Source organism: Natrix helvetica, assembly GCF_964273705.1.
Source record: "Natrix helvetica genome assembly, chromosome: 3".
Classification (NCBI taxonomy): Eukaryota; Metazoa; Chordata; class Lepidosauria; order Squamata; family Natricidae; genus Natrix; species Natrix helvetica.
In genome coordinates this window covers 168,543,966-168,567,733 of record NC_138549.1, presented here as the reverse complement: position 1 = coordinate 168,567,733, position 23,768 = coordinate 168,543,966, and the positions used below count along the sequence as shown (strand labels likewise).

At 44.1% G+C, this 23,768-nt stretch overlaps 1 protein-coding gene across 3 annotated transcripts in view; it reads right to left on the bottom strand.

Annotated features, from left to right (window-relative positions):
* Nucleotides 1-5,582: 5,582 nt before the first annotated feature.
* SLCO4A1 (solute carrier organic anion transporter family member 4A1) overlaps nt 5,583-23,768 on the bottom strand; it is a 72,424-nt gene continuing 54,238 nt past the window's right edge. For all 3 annotated transcript variants that reach the window (XM_081948893.1, XM_081948894.1, XM_081948895.1), the window contains exons 8-12: nt 22,731-22,896; nt 20,504-20,676; nt 17,547-17,611; nt 9,023-9,171; nt 5,583-7,026 (exon numbers count right to left, since the gene is read on the bottom strand). In XM_081948893.1, coding sequence (XP_081805019.1) covers nt 6,874-7,026; nt 9,023-9,171; nt 17,547-17,611; nt 20,504-20,676; nt 22,731-22,896 — 706 coding nt within the window. In that variant the 3' untranslated portion in view covers nt 5,583-6,873. The remainder of the gene's footprint in view (nt 7,027-9,022; nt 9,172-17,546; nt 17,612-20,503; nt 20,677-22,730; nt 22,897-23,768) is intronic.

The window sequence follows — 23,768 nt, the reverse complement described above, 5'->3', positions numbered from 1 at the left end:
GGCCATTAGGAAAGGCCAATCTCTTTGCTAGGGCTGGCAAGAAATGGGAAATAAATATTTTTATAATGTTTTTGTTGGAATAGGGTAGGGTGGGGGAAGGGGACAGGAAGGTAAGAGAAAGGGACCTTTGAGGTCTTCTAGTCCAGCCCCCTGCTGGAACATAATACATCTAGTGCTCCTTGTTCAGCTTATTTTCCCTACAACAACCCTGTGAGGTGAGTCGGGTTGAGAGGGAAAATCACCCAGCTGGCTTCCATGCCTCAGCCACTGGACCAGCAAAGTGGATGTTCCACCTCCATCTCAGCTCTGCCAAGAATCTACTACAAGCAGCCTATGAGCTCCAATAAGGTGGTAGTATTTCCAGGGATATTGTAATAATCCTTCTTCAGCTCTCCATCCTTTTGATGGGTTGGCCTTCCTTTCTTCTGCGTAGCTTTCAAGCCCTAAAACCATATTTTCTCTTTGTAGTCCATTATCCACTTCGCAAAATATGGGAGTTTGGTGGCTGGACATCATCGCAAGGGGTAACCGTCCTTATTGGGATCCATCATGGATTGACAAGGATACAGTGTTATGCAGAGGTGTACTTATAACAATTTTATAGACAAATGATACTATTTACAGTCGCGCGGGGGGCGCGAAATGTTTTCTTCTTCCTAGGGGGGGCATGACAGAAAATAATTGAGAACCACTGTCATAAGGGAAGGCCTTGAGCCAAGAGAGTCCACTGTGCCACAGATAACCGGTTGTGAGTCCCTATGCGTGAAGTGGGGCCCAGGGAGGCAGTTGGGCTTGCTGATTGAACCCGGTTCAACCAGTTGCTTCCATCACTGGCCATTGGGGGCGAACAGCTGGCCCCCGTGGATCGGGTACGCAATCTGGGCGTCCTCCTAGATGCCCGGCTGTCAATGGATGACCATGTGACGGCCGTGGCAAGGGGGGTGTTTCACCAGGTTCGCCTGGTGCGCCAATTGCGTCCCCTATTGGACCGGAACGCCCTCTGCACAGTCACCCATGCACTTGTGACGTCCCGGCTGGACTACTGTAATGCTCTCTACATGGGGCTCCCCTTGAGATGCGCCCGAAGGCTGCAGTTGGTTCAGAATGCGGCCGCGCGGGCAATTGCGGGAGTCTCTAGGTACTCCCACGTAACACCTCTCCTGCGCGGGCTGCACTGGCTACCTGTGGCTTTTCGGGTGCATTTCAAGGTGTTGATTATCATCTTTAAAGCGCTCCATGGCACAGGACCTAGGTACTTGCGGGATCGTATCCTGCCCCATACATCCCTTCGGCCGATCCGCTCTCACAGAGGGACTCCTCCGGGTGCCGTCCACGAGGCAGTGCCAGCGGGCGACGCCCAGGAGTAGGGCCTTCTCTGTGATGGGCCCGACCCTCTGGAATGACCTCCCCCCTGACATCAGAACAACTACCGATCTCCGCTCCTTCCGTAAGAAGCTTAAAACCCACCTGTTTAGTTTAGCTGGCCTGGCCTAATCCCAGTTTAGTCCCTCAATTCTGCACTTTTAAATTTTTAGGGGTTGGTTTTAAGTTAATTTTTAATTTTTATCATCCTGTACAGCTTTAAGGTTTAATTTGATTTTAAGTGTATTTATTCTTTGTATATGGTTTTTAATGTGGTGCCTGTACACCGCCCCGAGCCCCTTCGGGGAGAGGGGGTGGTCTATAAATCAAATAAAATTGAAAATTGAAATTGAAACGAAATAAAATGATATTTATTGGGACGAGGAGTCAGCTTCGTGCTTTTGGGAAGCCAAGATCAGAACACAAAGAATAACAACAGTGTCCCCTAGTAAGTCTGAAAATAGCAAGGTTGAGCAAGACTTTCCCATCCGTTAGCTAGTTAATTTTATTCATTGCTTTGCATACTGATGGAAGAAATTCTGGGAAACTGCTTTGCAAGTCAAATGTATACCACAGATGTGTCTTTTTGTTTGTTCGTATAATGCCTTTATTATTATTCTTATAAATAACTCGAGGCAGCAAACACAGTAATACTTTCCTTCCTCTTCCTCCTATTTTCCCTCCAAGAACAACAACCTTGTGAGGCAGGTCTGCTGGGAGAGAATGACTCGCCCAATGTCTCCCAGTTGGTTTTCGTGGCTAAGGCAGTACTAGAACGCACAGCCTCCTGCTGTCTAGCATGGTGACTTTACCACACAGAGCAGATCTAAAATGATATATAGTCTGAGTCTCCAAATCTGGCAACTTTTAAGACTTGGGGACTTCAACTTGCAGAATTCTTCAATGTGCTGGCTGGGGAATTCTGGGAGTTGAAGTCCACAAGTCTTAAAGTTGCCAAGTTTGGAAACCCCTGATCTACAACGTTACCCAAACCTGAATAAGCTACTCAGAGTGAGGTAAAAGTGCCTTTTCTTTGTATAACAATATTCCATTACCTACCGTATTTTTCGGAGTATAAGATGCACTGGAGTATAAGACTTAAAAAAAAAAGTTTTTGCACTCTGCAAACCTCCCAAAAATGGCCTGTTTTTCGTGAAAAGGCATGTACAGTCTTTAGGAGGCTTGTAGAGTGCTCCTGGGGGTTGCGGGGTGGGCAAAATTTGAGCAAAAAAAAAGGCTGCTTGCCACAACTTAATTTGCAGCCTTTCGGCTGGGAGCTCATGGCCTTACAATTATCACAAGGAACTGATAAGTTCTACTCTTTGAAGGACTCTTGCCTGGACTTTTGGTGGGTGAATGCAATTAATTCACAAGAGGTAAATAAAGAGCGGTTTTTACTGGCGAGGAGTCCGTTTCTTTTTTCTACTAAGGCAGGGTCAAAACAGACTATCTATTTTCTCCCCAATTCTTGCTCTCTGGCTTTTTAACAGGAGATGTCAAATATTCTTAAATATTGAATTTGGACTCATCCAATCAATAGATTCTGTTTCCATATGCAAATAAAAAGCACGAGAGTTTTGTTCCCTCTCCAAATGGAAATAGAAGCAAAGCTCTTCCTTGCAGATGGAAAAAATTATCTCACCAAGGAAAAAGGCTTGGTGTGTATTTTTATTATTAGCATGTTATTTTAATAAGCCTATAAGCCTCCTAAAGGCTATTCATGCCTTTTCATGCGTTTCAAGGTGTTGACTATCATCTTTAAAGCGCTCCATGGCACAGGACCTAGGTATTTGCGGGATCGCATCTTACTTCATACATCCCTGCGGCCGATTCGCTCTCACAGGGAGGGACTCCTCCGGGTAACGTCCACTAGGCAGTGCCAGCGGGCGATGCCCAGGAGTAGGGCCTTCTCTGTGATGGGCCCAACCCTCTGGAATGACCTCCCCCCCGACATTAGAATAACCACCGATCTCCGCTCCTTCCGCAAGAAACTTAAGACCCACCTGTTCAACTTAGCTGGCCTGGCCTAACCGCAGTTTAATTCTTCTAGCCTGCATTTTAAATTTTTTAGGGGTAGGTTTTTTAGGTTGTTTTTAATTTTTATTCTACTGTACAGCCTAATATTTAATTTGATTTTAGGGGTATTTAAGATTATTTAATTCCATATATTGTTTTATCCTGCTGTCTGTACACCGCCCCGAGTCCCTTCGGGGAGAGGGGGCGGTCTATAAATTTAATAAATAAATAAATAAATAAATAAATTTAAAAAACAAACAAACCAAGTGATATATTGCCAGGAATCAACGCCTCATTTTCATGATCTCCCCTGTAACAACACCAATGAAGTTTCCCCCCCTTTGTGCCAAATATGTAGCTTGGGAAGCTTAAGAATTCAATTTAAAAATTACAAAGAAAAAAAACCAATTACCTCCAGCAAATATATATGAATTCAAACATTTGCACTCACTATGCATTTTGAACAAGTGCAAACCAACCGTTTGAGAAAATGTTTGCTGACCGATTTTGTGTATTTTGTTATGTTAAGTTTGGCAAGTTGATTTTAGAACAGGGGTCACCCACCTTTCGGACCTCAGGGACCACTAAATTCATAATTTTAAATCCCGTGGACCACTAATATGATCTGGCTAATGATCGGCTGGGAGGGCGTGGCTAGGTGGTCATGTGACTGGGTGGGCGTGGTCAACTCGATGTCGCTCACTTCGAGGGGCGCCTTGCCAGCCTCTACTCACCCTTCCCCTCTCAGTCACTCCTCGCCTCCCCGCCTGGGATGCTTAGGGCCCCAACAGGAAGCAGTTGCTGGAGCTAGGCAGCCACCATGAGAAAGATTTGGCAAAACAGCTCAGTTCAAATTGGATCTGACCGAGAAGGAGGCTTAGCAGAAGCACCTCACTGAGGATTACAAGCATAGGCTTTCTATGCAGAGGGAAGACCTGCAAAAGTGCAAGGCAAGGTACCTGGAGGCTCAGCGGGCTGAGATGGTCAGCCAGTTCCAGGCCATGATGCAGTCCCACTGGAACAAGGCCCTCCAGCTCTTCGCCACCAGCGGCGCTTCCCTCCAGCCTTTGCCCAAATCCCCACACCAGGAGGGAGAAGCAGATCCCAAGTTGGAATTTCTGACCCTCTCCGACCTGCACAAAAAGACCCCGAAGGGGGAGACTCTCTGCAGCAGCCCAATCAATCAATCAATCAATCAAACTTTTATTTATAAACCGCGCCCTTTCCTACACAGGACTCGGGGCGGTGTACAGTCATTATTAAAAACCATATACATATCAAAATAGAATACATAGACATAAACATAGACATAGACGGAGGAGGTAGAAAATATACTGTACCATATTTAATTAAAATACAAATAAGATTAAAATTCCCTTAAAAATTCCACAATAAAATGTTTGCCAGGAGGTGAAAGATGGAGCTATAAATCGGCTAAGCCAGCTAATTGGAACAGGTGGGTCTTAAGCTTCTGTCGGAAGGAGCGGAGGTCGTTAATAGTTCTAATATCGGGGGGGAGGTCATTCCAGAGGGTTGGGCCCATCACAAAGAAGGCTCTACTCCTAGGCGCCACCCGTTGGCACTGCTTGGCGGATGGCACCTGGAGGAGTCCCTCCCTGTGAGAGCGGATAGGTCGTAGGGATGTGTGAGGTGAGATGCGATCCCGCAGGTAACTAGGTCCCATGCCATGGAGCGCTTTAAAGATAGTAACCAACACCTTGAAACGCACCCGAAAAACCACAGGTAGCCAGTGCAGCTCGCACAGGAGTGGTGTTATATGGGAGTATCTTGTTCCTCCCATGATGGCACGCGCGGCCGCATTCTGAACTAGCTGCAGCCTTCGGGTGCATCTCAAGGGGAGCCCCATGTAGAGAGCATTGCAGTAGTCCAGGCAAGACGTCACCAGCGCATGAGTGACTGTGCGTAGGGTGTCCCGATCCAATAGCGGGCGCAATTGGCGCACCAGGCGAACCTGGTGGAACGCCCCCCTCGCCACGGCTGTCACATGGTCATCCATCGACAGCCGGGCATCAAGGAGGACGCCCAAATTGCGCGCCCGTTCCACGGGGGGCAGTTGTTCGCCCCCTATGGCCAGCGATGGCATCCACTGGTTGAACCGGGGCGCCGGTAGCCACAGCCACTCAGTCTTGGAGGGGTTAAGCTTGAGTCTGTTGTCCCCCAAGCCCAAGCGTTCATTGCACCTATCTGGCCCAGGGGCCGTAGTTTGAGGATCCCTAATTTAGTGCAATATAAAAAATGCAAATAATTTTTCTGCGGACCAGCAAAATTTTCTCGTGGATGACGAGTGGTCCATGGACCATCAGTTGGTGACCACTGTTTTAGAAGTTTTTGGATGTAACCAGGAAGAAATCATATTGTTCCCTTTTTATCACCATTGAAATCTCCTCCTCCTCCTCCTCCATCATCTTCTAGTCTAGGAGTGTCAAACTCAAGGGCTTAGATCTGGTCCGTGGGGCCACCCTGGAAACAGTGAAGGATCAGCCTGCAACGCCTCTGTCAGTGAATACAGAGGTCGGGAGGGCTGCGGAAAGTTTGAAGACACGGGGCAATGTGGATTGAGTGTTTATTGGAGAGTGTGACTTTCGAGGGGGTGTTTCTAACTTACAATATGATGTGGTGTAGTTCCTGTTTATGTCAGATCCGGAATTACAACAGACCTTGCCAATTTGATATCTACCTAAATAAAAGAAATTTGTTTTCGAAGATGGACTTTGCACATTTCTTCTTTGAATGGGTTTCATCACTTGAAAACCTGGCAGACCCCCCCAAAAAACCCAGACCAAATAACATAAATGAATAACAAATAACAGACCCCCAAAAAATTACCTAAGAAAGATTTCACATTTTTAATCAACAAACGATGGGTTGGCTAGACGATATTTATACCTCATTTATACCAAAGAAACTTTTACATCAGCTTGAATGTGTGGTCCATTGCATGGTTGGCTTCTTTTGTGCTTTGTAAAGGAATGGTATAAAGTTATGTTTAGCCCTTCTTTAAATAAATTAATACTGTAAGAAGTGGAGAGAAAAAAATGGCACAAATCTTGAGGTCAGATCTGTTGTCTAAATACAAGATCAAAGCACTCCATAAATCAAGGGTTTTTCACTGAGTAAGTAAAAAAAAAACCAGCTTCTTGCTGTTGCTTTCCATTTTCTTTTTAATATTCCAAGACCATCTCGGAATTGCAGTCTAGATCTGGGAGAAAATGAAGCTCATCTCTTCAAGATCCTTAGCTCCCCCTTTTCATGGCGGACAGGCAAGGATTCAAGTTTTGCCATGTGCTTTTACTGCTTGTGGAAAAAAAAAAACACACACACACAAAAACCAATAATAGATCTTCACAAAATTGTTTTTCCCTGCAAAAGGAGGAAAAGAAGCCAAATCTGCAAGAAGAAGAAGAGACGAGTCAGACATTCTTTCGCCACAGTTTCTGGGCAATTATGAGAAAGTTGTTTGGGATAGCCCAAAGGCTATACGTCGCCCTCCGGAGGCCGATGTGAAGATTTACTCTCCTGGAGATCACAGGTGCCATTTTCGGAGACGGCCGAGCTGCCGTGTTGAGATTCAGGGGAAGGGGCTTTGTAGAGCATGCAGGCTAGTAGGAAGAAACACGAGCCCATCACCTGTAAGACATCCAAATTTGGGTTTTCAATCTTTCAGCAAGAACGCCGTTCCTACGTGCCCCCCGTTTCTTAGAATACAAAAAACCAAAAAGATAATCGGAACAGGAATTGATTGGCTCCTTGGATGAACCAAACGACTCTAAAACATTAGCACGATGCCTCCCCAGATTTCAGTTAGTCCTCAACACGAGGGGTCCTTGGTGCTCTCTGAGCTTGCTTGTTTTCTAGCAGACGTTTCATTACCCAACTATGTAACATCATCAGCGCTAATGCCAGCTAGTTAGGTGATAGATTAGATAGATAGATAGATAGATAGATAGATAGATAGATAGATAGATAGATAGATAGATAGATAGAAAGATAGATCATTTAGAGATAGATAGATAGAAAGAAGATAGATAGATAAATAAATAGATAGAAAGAAATGGATAGATAGATACATAGATCATTTAGAGATAGATAGATAGATAGATAGATAGATAGATAGATAGATAGATAGATAGATAGATAGATATAGATAGATCATTTAGAGATAGATAGATAGATAGATAGATAGATATAGATAGATCATTTAGAAGATAGATAGAAAGAAGATAGATAGATAGATAGATAGATAGATAGATAGATAGATAGATAAATCGATAGAAAGAAATGGATAGATAGATACATAGATCATTTAGAGATAGATAGAAGATGATAGATAGATAGATAGATAGATAGATAGATAGATCATTTAGAGATAGATAGATAGAAAGATGGATACATAGATAGATAGTAGATAGATAGAAATGGATAGATACATAGATAGATCATTTAGAGATAGAAGATAAATAGATAGATATATGATAGATAGATAGATAGATAGATAGATAGATAGATAGATAGATAGATAGATAGATAGATAGATAGATAGATATGTGCGTGCCAGCTGCCATGCCTCCGAATTTTGATCACGTGAACTGTGGGGGATGCTGCAACGGTCATAAGTGAAAAATGCTCATAAGCTGCTTCTTTTCAGTGCTGTTGTAACTTCGAATGGTCACTAAGTGAATGGTTGTAAGTTGAGGACTACCTGTAGAAGAGTTTGGTATAAAGGTCTCCTTAAATGAGCCGCCATAATCTACCTGGCAGCTCAGCTTAAGGGACATTTTATTTAACATTAATTAAGCTATGGAAATATGAGCAGAATTGGGATCTTTGGTGGTGAGAATGCAGTATTGCAGGCTAACTCAGCCCACTGCAGAGTAAAATGAGAACCCAGATTGTTGGGTAATATGCTAACTCTGTAAACCGCTTAGAGAGGGCTATAAAGCACTATGAAGCGGTATATAAGTCTAAATTCTATTCTATTCTATTGCCATGCTGGTACAGTCATTGGAATGCAGCGGTGAGTTCCTACCAGTTTGGCCCGGTTCGGCTGAACCGGTAGTGGTTTGGCGGCCTGGGTCGCTGGAACCGGCAGCGACCCAGGCCTGCCATGCCCCCCAAATTGTTTCTCCGGGCAGCGCCTATGGCACCACCATTTTATTTTGGCTTCTGCGCATGCGCAGAGCAAGTTCTATTACACTGCACATACGTCTGTGGCACACCCACAAGCGAACCGGCAGTAGCGACTGCCGGAACCCACCCCTGTTAGAATGCCGTATTGCAGACTAACTCTGCCCACTGCCAGCAGTTCAATTCTGACCAGCTCAAGGTTGACTCAGCCTTCCATCCTTCCGAAGTCGGTAAAATGAGGACCCAGATTGTTGAGGGAATTATGCTGACTCTGTAAATCAGTCCAGAGGGTGTTGAAGCAGGGGTGCCCAACATGTGGGCCGCAGCCCACTATCGGGCTGTAGCCTAGTCACAACCAGCCGCATGAGTGGTGGGCTCCTCTCTCCCCCCAGCTGGGCTGCCAAGCCACAAAGGTTAGGGACCCCTGTTGTAAAGCATTACGAAGCAGTATAGAAGTCTATAGAAGTCGACTATTGCTGTTGCTGCAATCCGGAGTTACCTTGAATATCAGACCAGCGATCAGGGTGTACCGACTCATGGAGGAGTTCTGATAGACGTAACAAGATCCTTGTTCACCACATTGACTCTGCCACAGAAGACACGACTTGTCAATCATCGACCCAAAAGCAATGGGGCCCGGGATGCTCCCTGTGAAAAGACAAGAAACGAGAGGTGTCATATATCTCCAGCATTTCACGTTATGCAACTTACTTCTGGAACAAGCTGGGGTGTCAATCATATTTCATCTTGTCTTTCTTGGAATCAGATTTATTTTTGAAAGTCTCCACTGGCTAACTTCATAAATGGGGGGGGGGATGACTCCGAGAGAACAGGCGGTAAGACAATATTCACTCAGAACGGTTCGTGACCTCTTTAAAAAAATACCAGTGCCAAGATCAACCTTATATATCAGTGATGGCAAACCTATTTTGCCTTGGGCGCAAAAAGCACGCACGCACGCCATCGCACGCATTTGCGTGCCCACCGCCATAATTTTACACCCCCCCCGGTGCCATGCCCCCTGCACATGCACATGTTACACACACACACACATACACCACTGCCCCGCGCATGTGCACACAACTTTCTTGGAGCCTGGGCAGGGAGAAAACGGCCTCCCCCACCCGCTGGGAGGCCCTCCGGAGGCCGGAAATGGTGTGTTTTCCGACTTCCGGTGGGCCCAATAGGTCTCTTTTTCGCCCTCCCCAGGCTCCAGAGGCTTTCTAGGAGCCTGGGGTGGGTGAAAACAGCCTCCCCCAACCACCGCAGAGGCCCTCCGGAGGCCAGAAATGGCCTGTTTTCCGACTTCCGGTTTGCGCATTGGACTGTTTTTCACCCTCCGGTGGTTTTAGGGAAGCCTCCTGAAGCCTCCAGAAGGTGAAAAACGGCTGAAAATCAAGGTCAAAATCAGTTGGCCAGGGTGTGCATGTCAGCCAGTGGTGGGTTTCAAAAATTTTTAGAACCTCTTCTGTAGGTGTGGCCTGCTTTGTAGGAGTGGCTTGCCAGCCACATGACCGGGTGGGAGTGGCTTGCTGGCCATGTGACTGGATGGGCGTGGCCAACTTGTAAAATGTGGTGAAACTCACTTAACAACGCTCTTGCTTAGCAACCAAAATGTTGGCTCAGAAACTCCGGCATTTGAAGCACGCAAGTCTTAAAGCTGTCAAGTTACGAGACCCTTGCACCCCTAACACCTTAGAAAAAAAAACCCAGAGGTGTTCAAACTTGACAGCTTTAAGGCTTGTGGACTTCAACTCCCAGAATTCCTCCTCTCGCTCTTCCTCTTGATGATGTGTGGAAGGGCGGGGGGCGGGGAGGGAGCTGGAACCGGTTCTAAATGACACTGGAGATTTGTGGAACCTCTTCTAGAGAAGAGCTTAGAACTGGCAGGAACCCACCCCTGACTGGAGCTGACTGGGCAACACCTTGCATGCCCTCGGAAATGGCTCTGCGTGCCATAGTTTCGCCACCACGGTTATATATTTTCCCAGTGATAGCAGAACAGCAAAAGCTTCGTCCTTCACAAATGGAATGTTTCTAGCTCAGCGTCTATACAGCCAGTCCTTGACTTATGGCCACAACTGACCCCCAAATTTCCACTGCCAAGTTAGGTAGTCTTAAGTGAGTTTTGCCCCATTTTTGCGACCTTTTGGACACAGTTCTGAAGTGAATCACTGCAGGTATTACGTGAATAATGCAGGTGTTAAATGAACTTGGCTTCCCCTACAGACGTTACTGCTCAGAAGCAGGTGGGGAAGGTCACATGTCCCCGGACAGTGCAGAAATACATGCCAGTTGCCAAGCATCCACATTTTGATCACCTGACCATAAGGATTTCTGCAATGGCCGTAAGTGTGAAAAATGGTCATAAGTCATGGTGCCATTGTGACTTCAAATGCTTGCTAAACGAATGGTGGTAAGTCAAGGACTATCTGGACTGTATTCTGACATGCCAAAATTTCAGCAGTTTAAAGCAAGGGTCCCCAAGTCTGTGGACTGGCACCTCTCAGAGGCATGACAGCAACTAGGCCGTGAAAAAAGCAAAGCCCCATCCGTGGGTGGCAAGCTGCACACTAAACCACGTCCCCTCCGGTCCACGGAAACACTTTTCTCCATGGAACCAGCTCCCTGGTGCCCAAAAGGTTGGGAGCCACTGGTTTATGACATCCGTCTGATAAAGTCCCATGGTTCGTTTTTCTTGCCATGTACATGTACACATCCGAATTAGACTGTTTCCTAGAGTGTATTTATCAGGGTTCCGACCGAGGCCCTAATGAAATCATGAGGCTCAAGCCATTGCTTCCCCCTGCCTATGGCAACTCGAGAGTAGGCAATAATAATAATAATAATAATAATAATAATAATAATAATAATAATAATAATAATAATAATAATAATAATAATAATGATTTGAAACTCTATGGAAAGTCAGAAATAGAAATCCAATCACTGACAAACACAGTCCGAGTATTCAGCACCGATATTTCAATGCAGTTTGGCATGGAAAAATGCGCCACTGTATCCATAAAAAGGGGCAAAATCACTACATGTGAGGGAATTGAAATGCCCAATGGCCAACTAATTAAATGCAATGAAAATGAAGCCTACAAATACTTAGGCATTTTGCAGTTGGATAACATCAAACATGGAGAAGTAAAAACTATTGTCAGGAGAGAGTACACCAACAGAGTTAGGAACATTTTGAAATCCAAATTAAATGGTGGAAATACAATCAAGGCCATAAATACCTGGGCAATACCAGTTATAAGATACACAGCTGGTATAGTTAACTGGACACAAACTGATTTGGACATTTTGGACCGAAAAACCAGAAAACTAATGACAATGCACTACAGTTTACATCCACGTGGTGACACTGATAGACTATACCTGCCCCGAAAATCAGGTGGCAGAGGATTATTACAAGTGAAGCAAATAGTTGAAGAAGAAAAACATGCACTGGCTGATTATTTAAAAGAAAGTCAAGAACATCTATTAATCGAAGTAAAGAACAAAAATCTATTGAAGGCCCAACAGACGAAACAAGAATACAGAAAAGATGTGATAAAATCAAGAATGGAGAGTTGGCAGAACAAAGCATTACATGGTCAATTTCTGGAAAAAATAAAAGATAAAGTGGACAGTAAAAAAACTTGGTTATGGTTAACAACAGGTACATTAAAGAAAGAAACAGAGTCACTAATCCTGGCTGCGCAAGAACAAGCTATCCGAACAAATGCCATTAAGGCCAAAATCGAAAAATCCTCTGATGATGCCAAATGCAGACTCTGCAAAGAAGTTGATGAAACTGTTGACCACATACTCAGCTGCTGTAAAAAAATCGCGCAGACTGACTATAAAATGCGGCACAATTCAGTGGCACAAATGATCCACTGGAATTTGTGCAAAAATTATAATATTAAAACAGCAACAAACTGGTGGGAACATAAGCCTGAAAAAGTCATCGAGAGTCAGATGGTCAAGATCTTGTGGGATTTTCGCATACAAACGGATAAAATACTGGCGCATAATACACCAGACATCACACTGGTTGAGAAAAATAAGGTTACAATCATAGACATCGCAATACCAGGTGATAGCAGGGTCGCCGAGAAGGAATATGAAAAAATCACAAAATACCAGGACTTAAAAATCGAAATCCAACGATTATGGCACAAACCAGCAGTGGTAATTCCAGTGGTAATTGGCACACTGGTGCTATTCCAAAAGCACTGGAATTACATTTAAAACAGTTAAAAATTGACAAAATCACCATCAGTCAAATGCAAAAGGCCGCACTGCTTGGATCTGCACGTATATTACGAAAATACGTTACGACGTCCTAGGCCCCTGGGTGGGGCCCGACTAGTAATTAATGCCAAATCCGGCGAAACAACTGGCCGCTGTGATGCACTTCTGATAATAATAATAATAATAATAATAATAATAATAATAATAATAATAATAATAATAATAATAACAACTCCGCCGTTGCCGGTCCCAAGCCCGGATGAGAAAGGAGGAGGGTTGAGGTCAGGTTGGCAACCTGGCCCCATAAAAAAACCCGCCAACCCATATAACATGGTGAAAGAAACAAATAAAAATTCTATACCGCATCGGTCGTCACGCGGGTTAACAAGGGCCGCGGCGGATGTTGAGGTCCCTGGACATCCGTCGAAAAGTGGGCTACAAGTGGACCAGCCAACAAAACGACAAAAATATAGTGCCGATGAAAACCGTGCCATAATGGCCTGTTATTACAACTCAGAGCCTGGGAAAAGAGGTTATTTAAAGCGAATGTATGAATTATGGAAACAACAACATCCAGATTCAAATGTTAGTGAACAACGACTTGCAGATCAAAGGCGATTTATTACACGAAATAAAGTGTTTAGTGAAGTTGAACTTGAGGAAATTCAAGCAAATTGCAAAACTGAGAAAACAACATCACAAGCAGAAATAACTGATACTCAAGACACACCTAAAGGCATTGTAGTAGAACTCCCAGAAGAAGCTGTCGGGGAGGAAATAACAATACAATACAATAGTAGAGTTGGAAGGGACCTTGGAGGTCTTCTAGTCCAACCCCCTGCCTAGGCAGGAAACCCTATACCGTTTCAGACAAATAGCTATCCAACATCTTCTTAAAGACTTCCAGTGTTGGGGCATTCACAACTTCTAACAACACTATCACCAGAACCAGTTATCACTGAACCAACTGATGAACTAACTCAGAAACAAAAAGAATTGAAGGACAAGATCATGGAGCATTTTCTGCTTAATAAGGAACGGCAACGTTTACCATCATTAAAAACTGTGCCTAAGAAAATTTTGGCCCCTATCATGAAAATGGTTAATGCAGTGCTTTCAACAATTGAATCGGGATCCATCTTGGAAACGAACCAGTTAATGTACAGCGCAGCCGCAATAGTCACTAATGAACTAGGCATTAAAATCAAAGCACCTAGTTACACAACAGAAAAAGCATCAAAGCCAAAGTGGAAAATCCGATTGGAACAAAAAGTTAAAAAATTAAGGGCAGATGCTAGCAATTTGAAGAACATGCGTGAGCAACGACTTAGAAACAACAAAATTATAGATCAGCTAATCAGAAGGTATAGATTGGATACAAGAAACATCAATGAAGCTGTAGAGATTGTAAAACAGCAGATAACAGCAACAGCTAGGAAAATTGAAAGATATGAGGCACGAATCATCCAGTATAAACAAAATCAGCAATTTCGATCAGACCAACGGCGTTTTTATCAAAGTCTTAATGTGAATGATGACACCAAAAGTCAAAAACCAGAAAAGCAGGCCACAGTTAAATTCTGGAAAGAATTGTGGGAAAATGCAAAGGACTACAATAAGGAAGCAAAATGGATACATGACTTTGAGAAAAGCATTGGCAACAAACAAATGCAAGTATTAGAAATAACAACTGAGATGGTCAAAAATCGAGTAAAAAAAGTAAAGAATTGGACATCACCTGGAAAGGACCAATTACATGGTTTCTGGCTCAAATATCTGACCAGTTTACATGCAATATTGGCCAGGCAACTGAATGAGATTTTACAAAATGGCCAAATTGATGAATGGTTGACAACTGGAAAAACATACTTGATTCAGAAAGATGCAACTAAAGAAACAATACCTGAAAACTACAGACCAATAACATGCTTGCCAACAACCTTCAAATTACTCACAGGCATTATTGCAGATAACATTATGGATTATTTGGAAACAAACAACATCTTGCCAGTAGAGCAGAAAGGCAACAAAAGAAGGAGCAGGGGCACAAAAGATCAGCTCCTAATTGATAAAATGATATTAGAAAATTGTAAGAACAGAAAAACGAACTTGAATATGGTCTGGATTGATTACAAAAAGGCATTTGACTCATTGCCGCATAGTTGGATCATAAAATGCTTAGAAACAACTGGCATTAGCAAAAATATTACATCCTTTACTGAAAAGGCGATGAAACAATGGAGAACCGAGTTGGCAGTAGGGAATGAGAACTACGGAATGGTTAATATCAAGCGAGGAATTTTCCAGGGTGATTCAGTTTCACCTCTTCTCTTCATCATCGCGATGATCCCACTATCAGTAATCTTTAAAAAAATGAAATTAGGCTACCAAACAGCCAAAGAAGCCGAAAAAATTTCGCATTTATTATATATGGATGATTTGAAACTCTATGGAAAGTCAGAAATAGAAATCCAATCATTGACAAACACAGTCCGAGTATTCAGCACCGATATTTCAATGAAGTTTGGCATGGAAAAATGTGCCACTGTATCCATAAAAAGAGGCAAAATCACTGCGTGTGAGGGAATTGAAATGCCCAATGGCCAACTAATTAAATGCAACGAAAATGAAGCCTACAAATACTTAGGCATTCTGCAGTTGGATAACATCAAGCATGGAGAAGTAAAAAATATTGTCAGGAGAGAGTACACCAACAGAGTTAGGAAAATTTTGAAATCTAAATTGAATGGTGGAAATACAATCAAGGCCATAAACACCTGGGCAATACCAGTTATAAGATACACAGCTGGTATAGTTAACTGGACACAAGCTGATTTGGACATTTTAGACCGAAAAACCAGGAAACTAATGACAATGCACTACAGTTTACATCCACGCGTGACACTGATAGACTATACCTGCCCCGAAAATCAGGTGGCAGAGGATTATTACAAGTGAAGCAAATAGTTGAAGAAGAAAAACATGCACTGGCTGATTATTTAAAAGAAAGTCAAGAACATCTATTAATCGAAGTAAAGAACAAAAATCTATTGAAGGCCCAACAGACGAAACAAGAATACAAAAAAGATGTGATAAAATTAAGAATGGAGAGTTGGCAGAACAAAGCATTGCATGGCCAATTTCTGGAAAAAATAAAAGATAAAGTGGACAGTGAAAAAACTTGGTTATGGTTAACAGCAGGTACATTAAAGAAAGAAACAGAGTCACTAATCCTGGCTGCGGAAGAACAAGCTATCCGAACAAATGCCATTAAGGCCAAAATCGAAAAATCCTCTGATGATGCCAAATGCAGACTCTGCAAAGAAGTTGATGAAACTGTTGACCACATACTCAGCTGCTGTAAAAAAATCGCGCAGACTGACTATAAAATGCGGCACAATTCAGTGGCACAAATGATCCACTGGAATTTGTGCAAAAATTATAATATTAAAACAGCAACAAACTGGTGGGAACATAAGCCTGAAAAAGTCGTCGAGGGTCAGATGGTCAAGATCTTGTGGGATTTTCGCATACAAACGGATAAAATACTGGCGCATAATACACCAGACATCACACTGGTTGAGAAAAATAAGGTTACAATCATAGACATCGCAATACCAGGTGATAGCAGGGTCGCCGAGAAGGAATATGAAAAAATCGCAAAATACCAGGACTTAAAAATTGAAATTCAACGATTATGGCACAAACCAGCAGTGGTAATTCCAGTGGTAATTGGCACACTGGGTGCTATTCCAAAAGCACTGGAATTACATTTAAAACAGTTAAAAATTGACAAAATCACCATCAGTCAAATGCAAAAGGCTGCACTGCTTGGATCTGCACGTATATTACGAAAATACGTTACGACGTCCTAGGCCCCTGGGTGGGGCCCGACTAGTAATCAATGCCAAATCCGGCGAAACAACTGGCCGCTGTGATACAATTCTGTTGATGCAATAATAATAATAATAATATTTAATGCTTCTAGACCGCCCCCTCTCCCGCAAGGGACTCGGGGCGGTGTACAGTTCATACAAAATATAACAGGATACAATAAAATTAAATTAAATATGTACAGTTGACAATTGACATGGAGGAGGTTAAAATGTAGTTAAAAGAACTGTACAAAGCAGATATAAAATAAATTCAAACCCCTAAAAACAAATACAGTAAATTAAATTACTGTAAGGATGCTTTGTGAGGCAAGGATGCTTTGTGAGTTGACAGTGTGTGGATATATGCATTATTGTATGTATGTATGTATGTATGTATGTATGTATGTATGTATGTATGTATGTATGTACGTACTGTATATGTAGTTATATTGGAGGTGGGGACCCTTTGAGAACTGCGTGCAACAAAATTTCATTTTAATATATGCCGATTAGTGTACTTTCAAAATGACAATAAAGTTGTTACTCTATTCTATTCTATTCTATTCTATTCTATTCTATTCTATTCTATTCTTTATTCTCTCCTCTCCTCTCTCCTTCCCTTCCCTTCCCTTCCCATCCCATCCCATCCCTTATTCTATTCCTATTCCTTATTCTATTCCCATTCCATTCCATTATTTCTTCATTGTTCTTCTCTTCCCTTCCCCTCCCCTCCCCTCTTCTCTTTACTTCGCTTCCCTTCTCCTCTCCTTTCTTCTCCTCTCCTCCCCTCCCCTCCCCTCCCCTCCCCTCTTCTCTTCTCTTCACTCCCCTTCCCTTCCAGTATCCGAATTAAGACAAAACACGGAGAAGGCTACAGATTTTGCCTGGATACTATACCTAGCGTTCTCACAACAATCCATTGGATTCCTAGTGCGAAGGACCTCTGTCTGTCGGAAACACACCTAGGACACATAAAACAAACGTTGAAAAACAAAGGCAAGCAGGATCAGCGCCCCAGAGTGATTTGAATACAACCGTTCTGTATTTTCCCCCGTTGCCATTAAGGGTGAGAATGAATTAACCACACAGGGATGCGTAAAACGAGCTGGGCAAAGGCTAGGCATCTCTTGGGAGGAGGGGCAAGCAGAAGTGGCAAATGTGTGTTGTAACGCAAATGCCATCCCTTAGGTACAGGCAGTCCTTGACTTAAAGCAGTTCATTTAGTGACCGTTCGAAGTTACAAAGGCACAGAAAAAAGTGACCTGTGGACATTTTTCACAGTTACGACCATTGCAGCATTCCCATGATTCAGGAGGGAAATGCTACCCGTCCGGGCCGGTTCACCTGAACGGGTAGTAAAATAACACTTTAAAAAGTTTTTTTAAAAGTTCTGATGATCGCATGTTGCAGAGCCAAAAACGGGGGGAGGGGCAAAAATGGGTGGGGTCCATTTTTGCTCCCAGCAGGCTTCCCTGAAGCCTTCTAGGCCAAAAAAAAGGGGGGTGGAGGGTGCTGAGAAAGAAGGAAAGAGAGAGAGAGACAGAGAGAGAAAGAATGAAGGGAGAAAGAAAGAGAAAGAAAGAAAGGGAGGGAGGGAAAAAGGAAAGGAAGGAAGGACTACAAACCTGGCACTAGACGCAGCTTCAGATCATAATTGAGGGCTGGAAGGGGCCTGGAGGCCATCTAGTCCAACCCCCCTGCTCCAGCAGGCCATTGTTAAAGTGAGTTTCTGTCTTTTGATCCCCCAGTTACAGGACTACATAGTCACATGATCCCAATAAGCCACGCCTACCAAACCACACCCACAGAACCGGTAGTACAATTTTTTAGATTTCACCACTGCCATGATCACATGGTGAAAATTCAGACACTTGGCAACTGACATTTATGATGGTTGCAGAGATGGCATTCAGACGGTTCGGACTGGTTCACCTGAACCAGTAGTGGAAATCGTGGGTGGGCCCACCTGCCTCGGCTCCATGCTGCCCTATTTAGGCCCATTTCACACACATGCATGCACAGAAGGCGCATGTGTGAGCAAAGCGCATGTGCTGAAGGCTGGGCGCATGCGCGGCGAACCGTGGGTAACAAAATGTGAAACCCACAGATGGTTGCAATGTCCCAGGATCATGTTAATCCCCTTTGCGCTCTTCTGACGAGCAAAGTCAACGGGGGAAGGCAGACTCACTTAACAACCTTGTCACTAACTTAACAACTGCAGTGATTCACTTAACAACTGTGGCAAGTAGTAAAATGGGGCAAAACTCACTTAACAATTGTCTCCCTTAGCAATGGACACTTTGGACTCAACCATGGTTTTAAGTCAAGGACTACCTGTACTTGTGCACGCAGATAGGTCTCCACATTATAGGTTAAATATATCCTTAAACACAATGATGTATCCACAGGCATGGGATGGCTTCACACCATATGATTCATTAGAATGATAAGAATTACGCAGTTGGTTAGATGGACTGATTCATTTGTCTCTCAGGATGTTGTAGGAACTTAGGCAATTGTTTTAAGCAGGTTGTTTAACCAGACTATCCCACTTATTATATCTGTGGTCATCATATATAACATACATAAGGTAAAGGTTCCCCTCGCACATAGGTGCTAGTCATTCCCGACTCTAGGGGGCGGTGCTCATCTCTGTTTCAAAGCCAAAGAGCCAGTGCTGTCCGAAGATGTCTCTGTGGTCATGTGGCTGGCATGACTAAACACAGAAGGCTCACGGAACGCTATTACTTTCCCACCAAAGGTGGTTCCTATTTTTCTACTTGCATTTTTAGATGTTTTCAAACTGCTAGGTTGGCAGAAGCTGGGACAAGTAACGGGAACTCACTCTGTTACGTGGTGCTAGGGATTCGAACCACTGAACTGCCGACCTTTCTGATCGACAAGCTCAGCCTCTTAGCCTCTTAGCCACTGAGCCACTGCGTCCCTTATAAACACATATAGTTGTATATATACTGTATGTAACTATAGCCACTTCTGGTTTGCTCACATCAAGTTAGGATTTAAGATGTAGTGTAAACCCAGTTTTGTTCCTATAGCCAATGTTGATCTGGAGTAATAACTAATTTGCCTTCACTTAATTTCAAAAGAAAGAAAGGAAGAAAGGAAGGAAGGAAGGAAGGAAGGAAGGAAGGAAGGAAGGAAGGAAGGAAGGAAGGAAAGAAGGAAGGTAGATAGGTGCTTGAGTTTTCGAATCACTAGGGCTAGGGATTCGAACTACTGAACTGCCAATGTTTCTGATCAACAAGCTCAGCATTTTAGCCACTGACATACCACGTCCCATAACATATATTTATATATATAAAATTATAGCTGTTTCTGGTTTGCTCACATCAAGGTAGGATTTAAGATGTAGCGTAAACCTAGTTTTGTTCCTATAGCCAATGTTGATCTGGAGTAATAACTAATTTGCCTGCAGACTTAATTTCAAAAGAGAGATAGAGAGATAGAGAGAGAGAGGGAGGGAGGGAGGGAGGGAGGGAGGGAGGGAGGGAGGGAGGGAGGGAGGGAGAGAGAGAGAGAGAGAGAGAGAGAGAGAGAGAGAGAGAGAGAGAGAGAGAGTGTTTGAGTTTATCAGGGGACTCCAAACTTGACCACTTTCAGACTTATGGACTTCAACTCCCAGAATTCCTCACCGAGCCATGCAGGCTGGGGAGTTCTGGGAGTTCAAGTCCGCAAGTCTGAAAGTAGCCAAGTTGCAGGCTGAGGAACTCTGGGAATTGAAGTCCCCAAGTCTTAAAGTGACCAAGTTTGGAGACTCCTGATTTAGACAGCTTAAAAAACATTCTTTTTGGCTCAGGCTTTCAGCAAATAAGTCTTATTTCCACGTAGCTTACCGCAATGTAGCTGTCAACGCAGGAATGCTACTTAGGAATGTGAAGAGAATGATAACAAACATGAAGACCAAGAGAAGAGTCCTCCTTTCACATGAAGATGTGCACTTCCCTGCCGCAGCCAGGCCGGAGACTGAAGCGTTGGGCTCAACAATGCAGCTGCATTCATGATAAGCCTTGGGAAACAAAGACAGTACTTTAGAACAGGGGTCTCCAACCTTGGCAACTTTAAGACTTGTGGACTTCAACTCCCAGAATTCTGGGGGTTGAAGTTCACAAGTCTTAAAGTTTAGAAGAGCCACTACACAGTGTAACATGGTGGTATCTTATTTCTTTTCTCTGGTCAATATTGCTCAGGGGAAACAAACCACAGCTGAGCGGTACAGCTCATGTTTTGCTTGCAAACATCCCTAAATTCAGGCCACAGCATCTGGACATGCACATGACTGAGGGAACGGTTACGTCTAGTCTAATGAAGAAAAAGACTAGGATGATCAATCAACCAATCATTCATTCATTCATTCATTCATTCATTCATTCATTCATTCATTCAATCAATCAGAATAGAGCTGGAAGGGACCTTGGAGGTCTTCTAGTCCAGCTGCCTGCTCACGCAGGAGACCTTATAGCATTTCAGACAAATAGCTGTCCAGTCTCTTCTTAAAAGCCTCCAATGATGAAGCACCCACAACCTCTGAAGGCAACTTCTGTTCCATTGGTTGATTGTCCTCACTGTTAGAAAGTTTCTCCTTAATTCCAGGTCGCTTATGACACGACAGCAGTGTTCCAGTACTTAAGAGGCTGCCACAAAGAAGAGGGGCAGGTGGGTTAACCTATTCTCCAAGGCACCTGAGGGTAGAACAAGAAGCAATGGATGGAAACTAATCAAGGAGAGAAGCAACCTAGAACTAAGGAGAAATTTCCTGACAGTTAATCAGTTGAACAACCTGCCTCCAGAAATTGTGAATGCTCCAACACTGGAAGTTTTTAAGAAGAGATTGGACAACCATTTGTTTAAAATGGTATAGGGCAGTGATGGCAAACCTATGGCATGCGTGCCACAGGTGGCACGCGGAGCCATTTGTCAGGGCACGTGAGGCGCTGAGCTCACCCTTTTTAAAAGCCATTTTTCACCCTCCCCAGGCTCCAGAGACTATTGGAGCCTGGGGAGGGCGAAAGAGCCCCCCCCCGCCCCCCCGGAGGCCCTCTGGAGGCTTAATGAGTTTCCCTGAAGCCTCCGGAGTGCAAAAAACTGGCCCTATGGGCAAACCGGACTTTCGGTTTGCTCGGAGGGTTGTTTTGACTGCTCCAGAGGCTTCAGGGATCATCCTGAAGGTCCCTCAAGCCTTCGGAGCGCTCAAAACGACCCTCCGAGCAAACCGGTTCGTTTTGACTGCTCCGGAGGCTTCAGGGAAGCAATACAATACAGTGCAATAGCAGAGTTGGAAGGGACCTTGGAGGTCTTCTAGTCCAACCCCCTGCATAGGCAGGAAACCCTATACAGTTTCAGACAAATGGCTATCCAACATCTTCTTAAAGGCTTCCAGTGTTGGGGCATTCACAACTTCTGGAGGCAAGCTGTTCCACTGATTAATTGTTCTCACTGTCAGGAAGTTTCTCCTCAGTTCTAAGTTGCTTCTCTCCTTGATTAGTTTCCACCCATTGCCTCTTGTTCTACCCTCAGGTGCCTTGGAAAAGCATCCTGAAGGTCCCTTAAGCCTTCGGAGTGCTCAAAACAATGCTCCGAGCAAACCGGAAGTCACTTCCAGTTTGCTCGCAGGTTCATTTTGACTGCTCCGGAGGCTTCAGGGTAGACTCCTGAAGGTCCCTGAAGCCTCCAGAGGGCTTCCGGGGGGGGGGAGGCTGTTTTCGCCCTCCCCATGCTCCTATAAAGCCTCTGGAGCCTGGGGAGGGCAAAAAAAACCCTGGGGGTGGTGGTGTCGCGCATTGCATTATGGGTGCGGCACGCCCGCACACTACCCCCTGCGCTCCCCCACTTATGGCACGCGAGCCAAAAAAGGTTCGCCATCGCTGGTATAGGGCTACTTGCCTGAGCAGGGGGTTGGACTATAAGACTTCCAAGGTCCCTTCCAACTTCAGTTCTAATTCTGATTCTATTCCATTCCACATGGACATACACACGCAGACTCAACCTCAATCCTTTGGTGACGCATCAACCAGACACGAGAAGGACTTGGAGAACGGGTGGAGACTGACATCCCGCACACACCTTTTCCCCGCTATCGTGGTTTATTGATGCTTTCTTGCAACCAGCATGACAGGGCGAGTAATAGGTGATACCATCGTCCCCGCACACGGGATTGTAGGTCTCACGCAGGCAATGGCAGTCCATGTTGCAGGGGTCAGACAGGTTGAGGTGACCTTGCAGGAGGATCCTAAACAAAACAGATAATTGGTCATCAACAGATCATCTTTTTTTTAAGAATCTTCCTTCTTTACATACTGTAGAAAGTGTATCAGTTGGTTACAAAAAGGCTTTCGTGCATCTCTTCCACAGTCAACAAACATAATTCATATTAACTCAAGTATTTTAACTCAGATGTTTATACATGTTACCATCATCATACCTCCATTTTCATTTGACTACAATTGTTTAAACATCCTTCATCATAAAATATACCAAGATTTAATACATAACCACATACTGGCATTTCATTTACTATTTCTAAAATCCTCCAATAACACTGAATCCTTATGGCCTATTCTAGCTAAACATCCATAATATTTAGTAACAAAATTTTCTAATCCTCCTTTCTAAATCACTGTTTACAATTTACATCCAGTTTCCTTATGTTGTACACATACATACATACATACATACATACATACATACATACATACATACATACCAGGGACGTGCGGTCAGGGGAGGCAGGGGATGCAGAGCCTCACCTCTCATCATGAAATAATAATATATAATAATAATATCCATAAGGGAGTTTCATATATATAAGAGGAAGAGGAGGGAGGAGGAGCACGCGCGGGGCGGTGCTAGCTGGGCAACCGGCAGAGGCAGGAGGGTTCTCGGAAGCGCCAATAACCTTCCTGCCTCCGCTGTACTTTGCGCGCTCCTTGCGACTGCAATAGACGTCCAGAAGTGGCAGGTGCTTGATGACGTTGCCGCAGCTGCCATGCGCGGACGGAGGGAAGTAGCCAGAGTGGCGCCGAGGCAGTCCGGCGGACGAGCGACCGAGGATCAGGCTGCCTGATCCTCCATCGCTCGCTCGCTCGCTCCTTCATCCGCCCG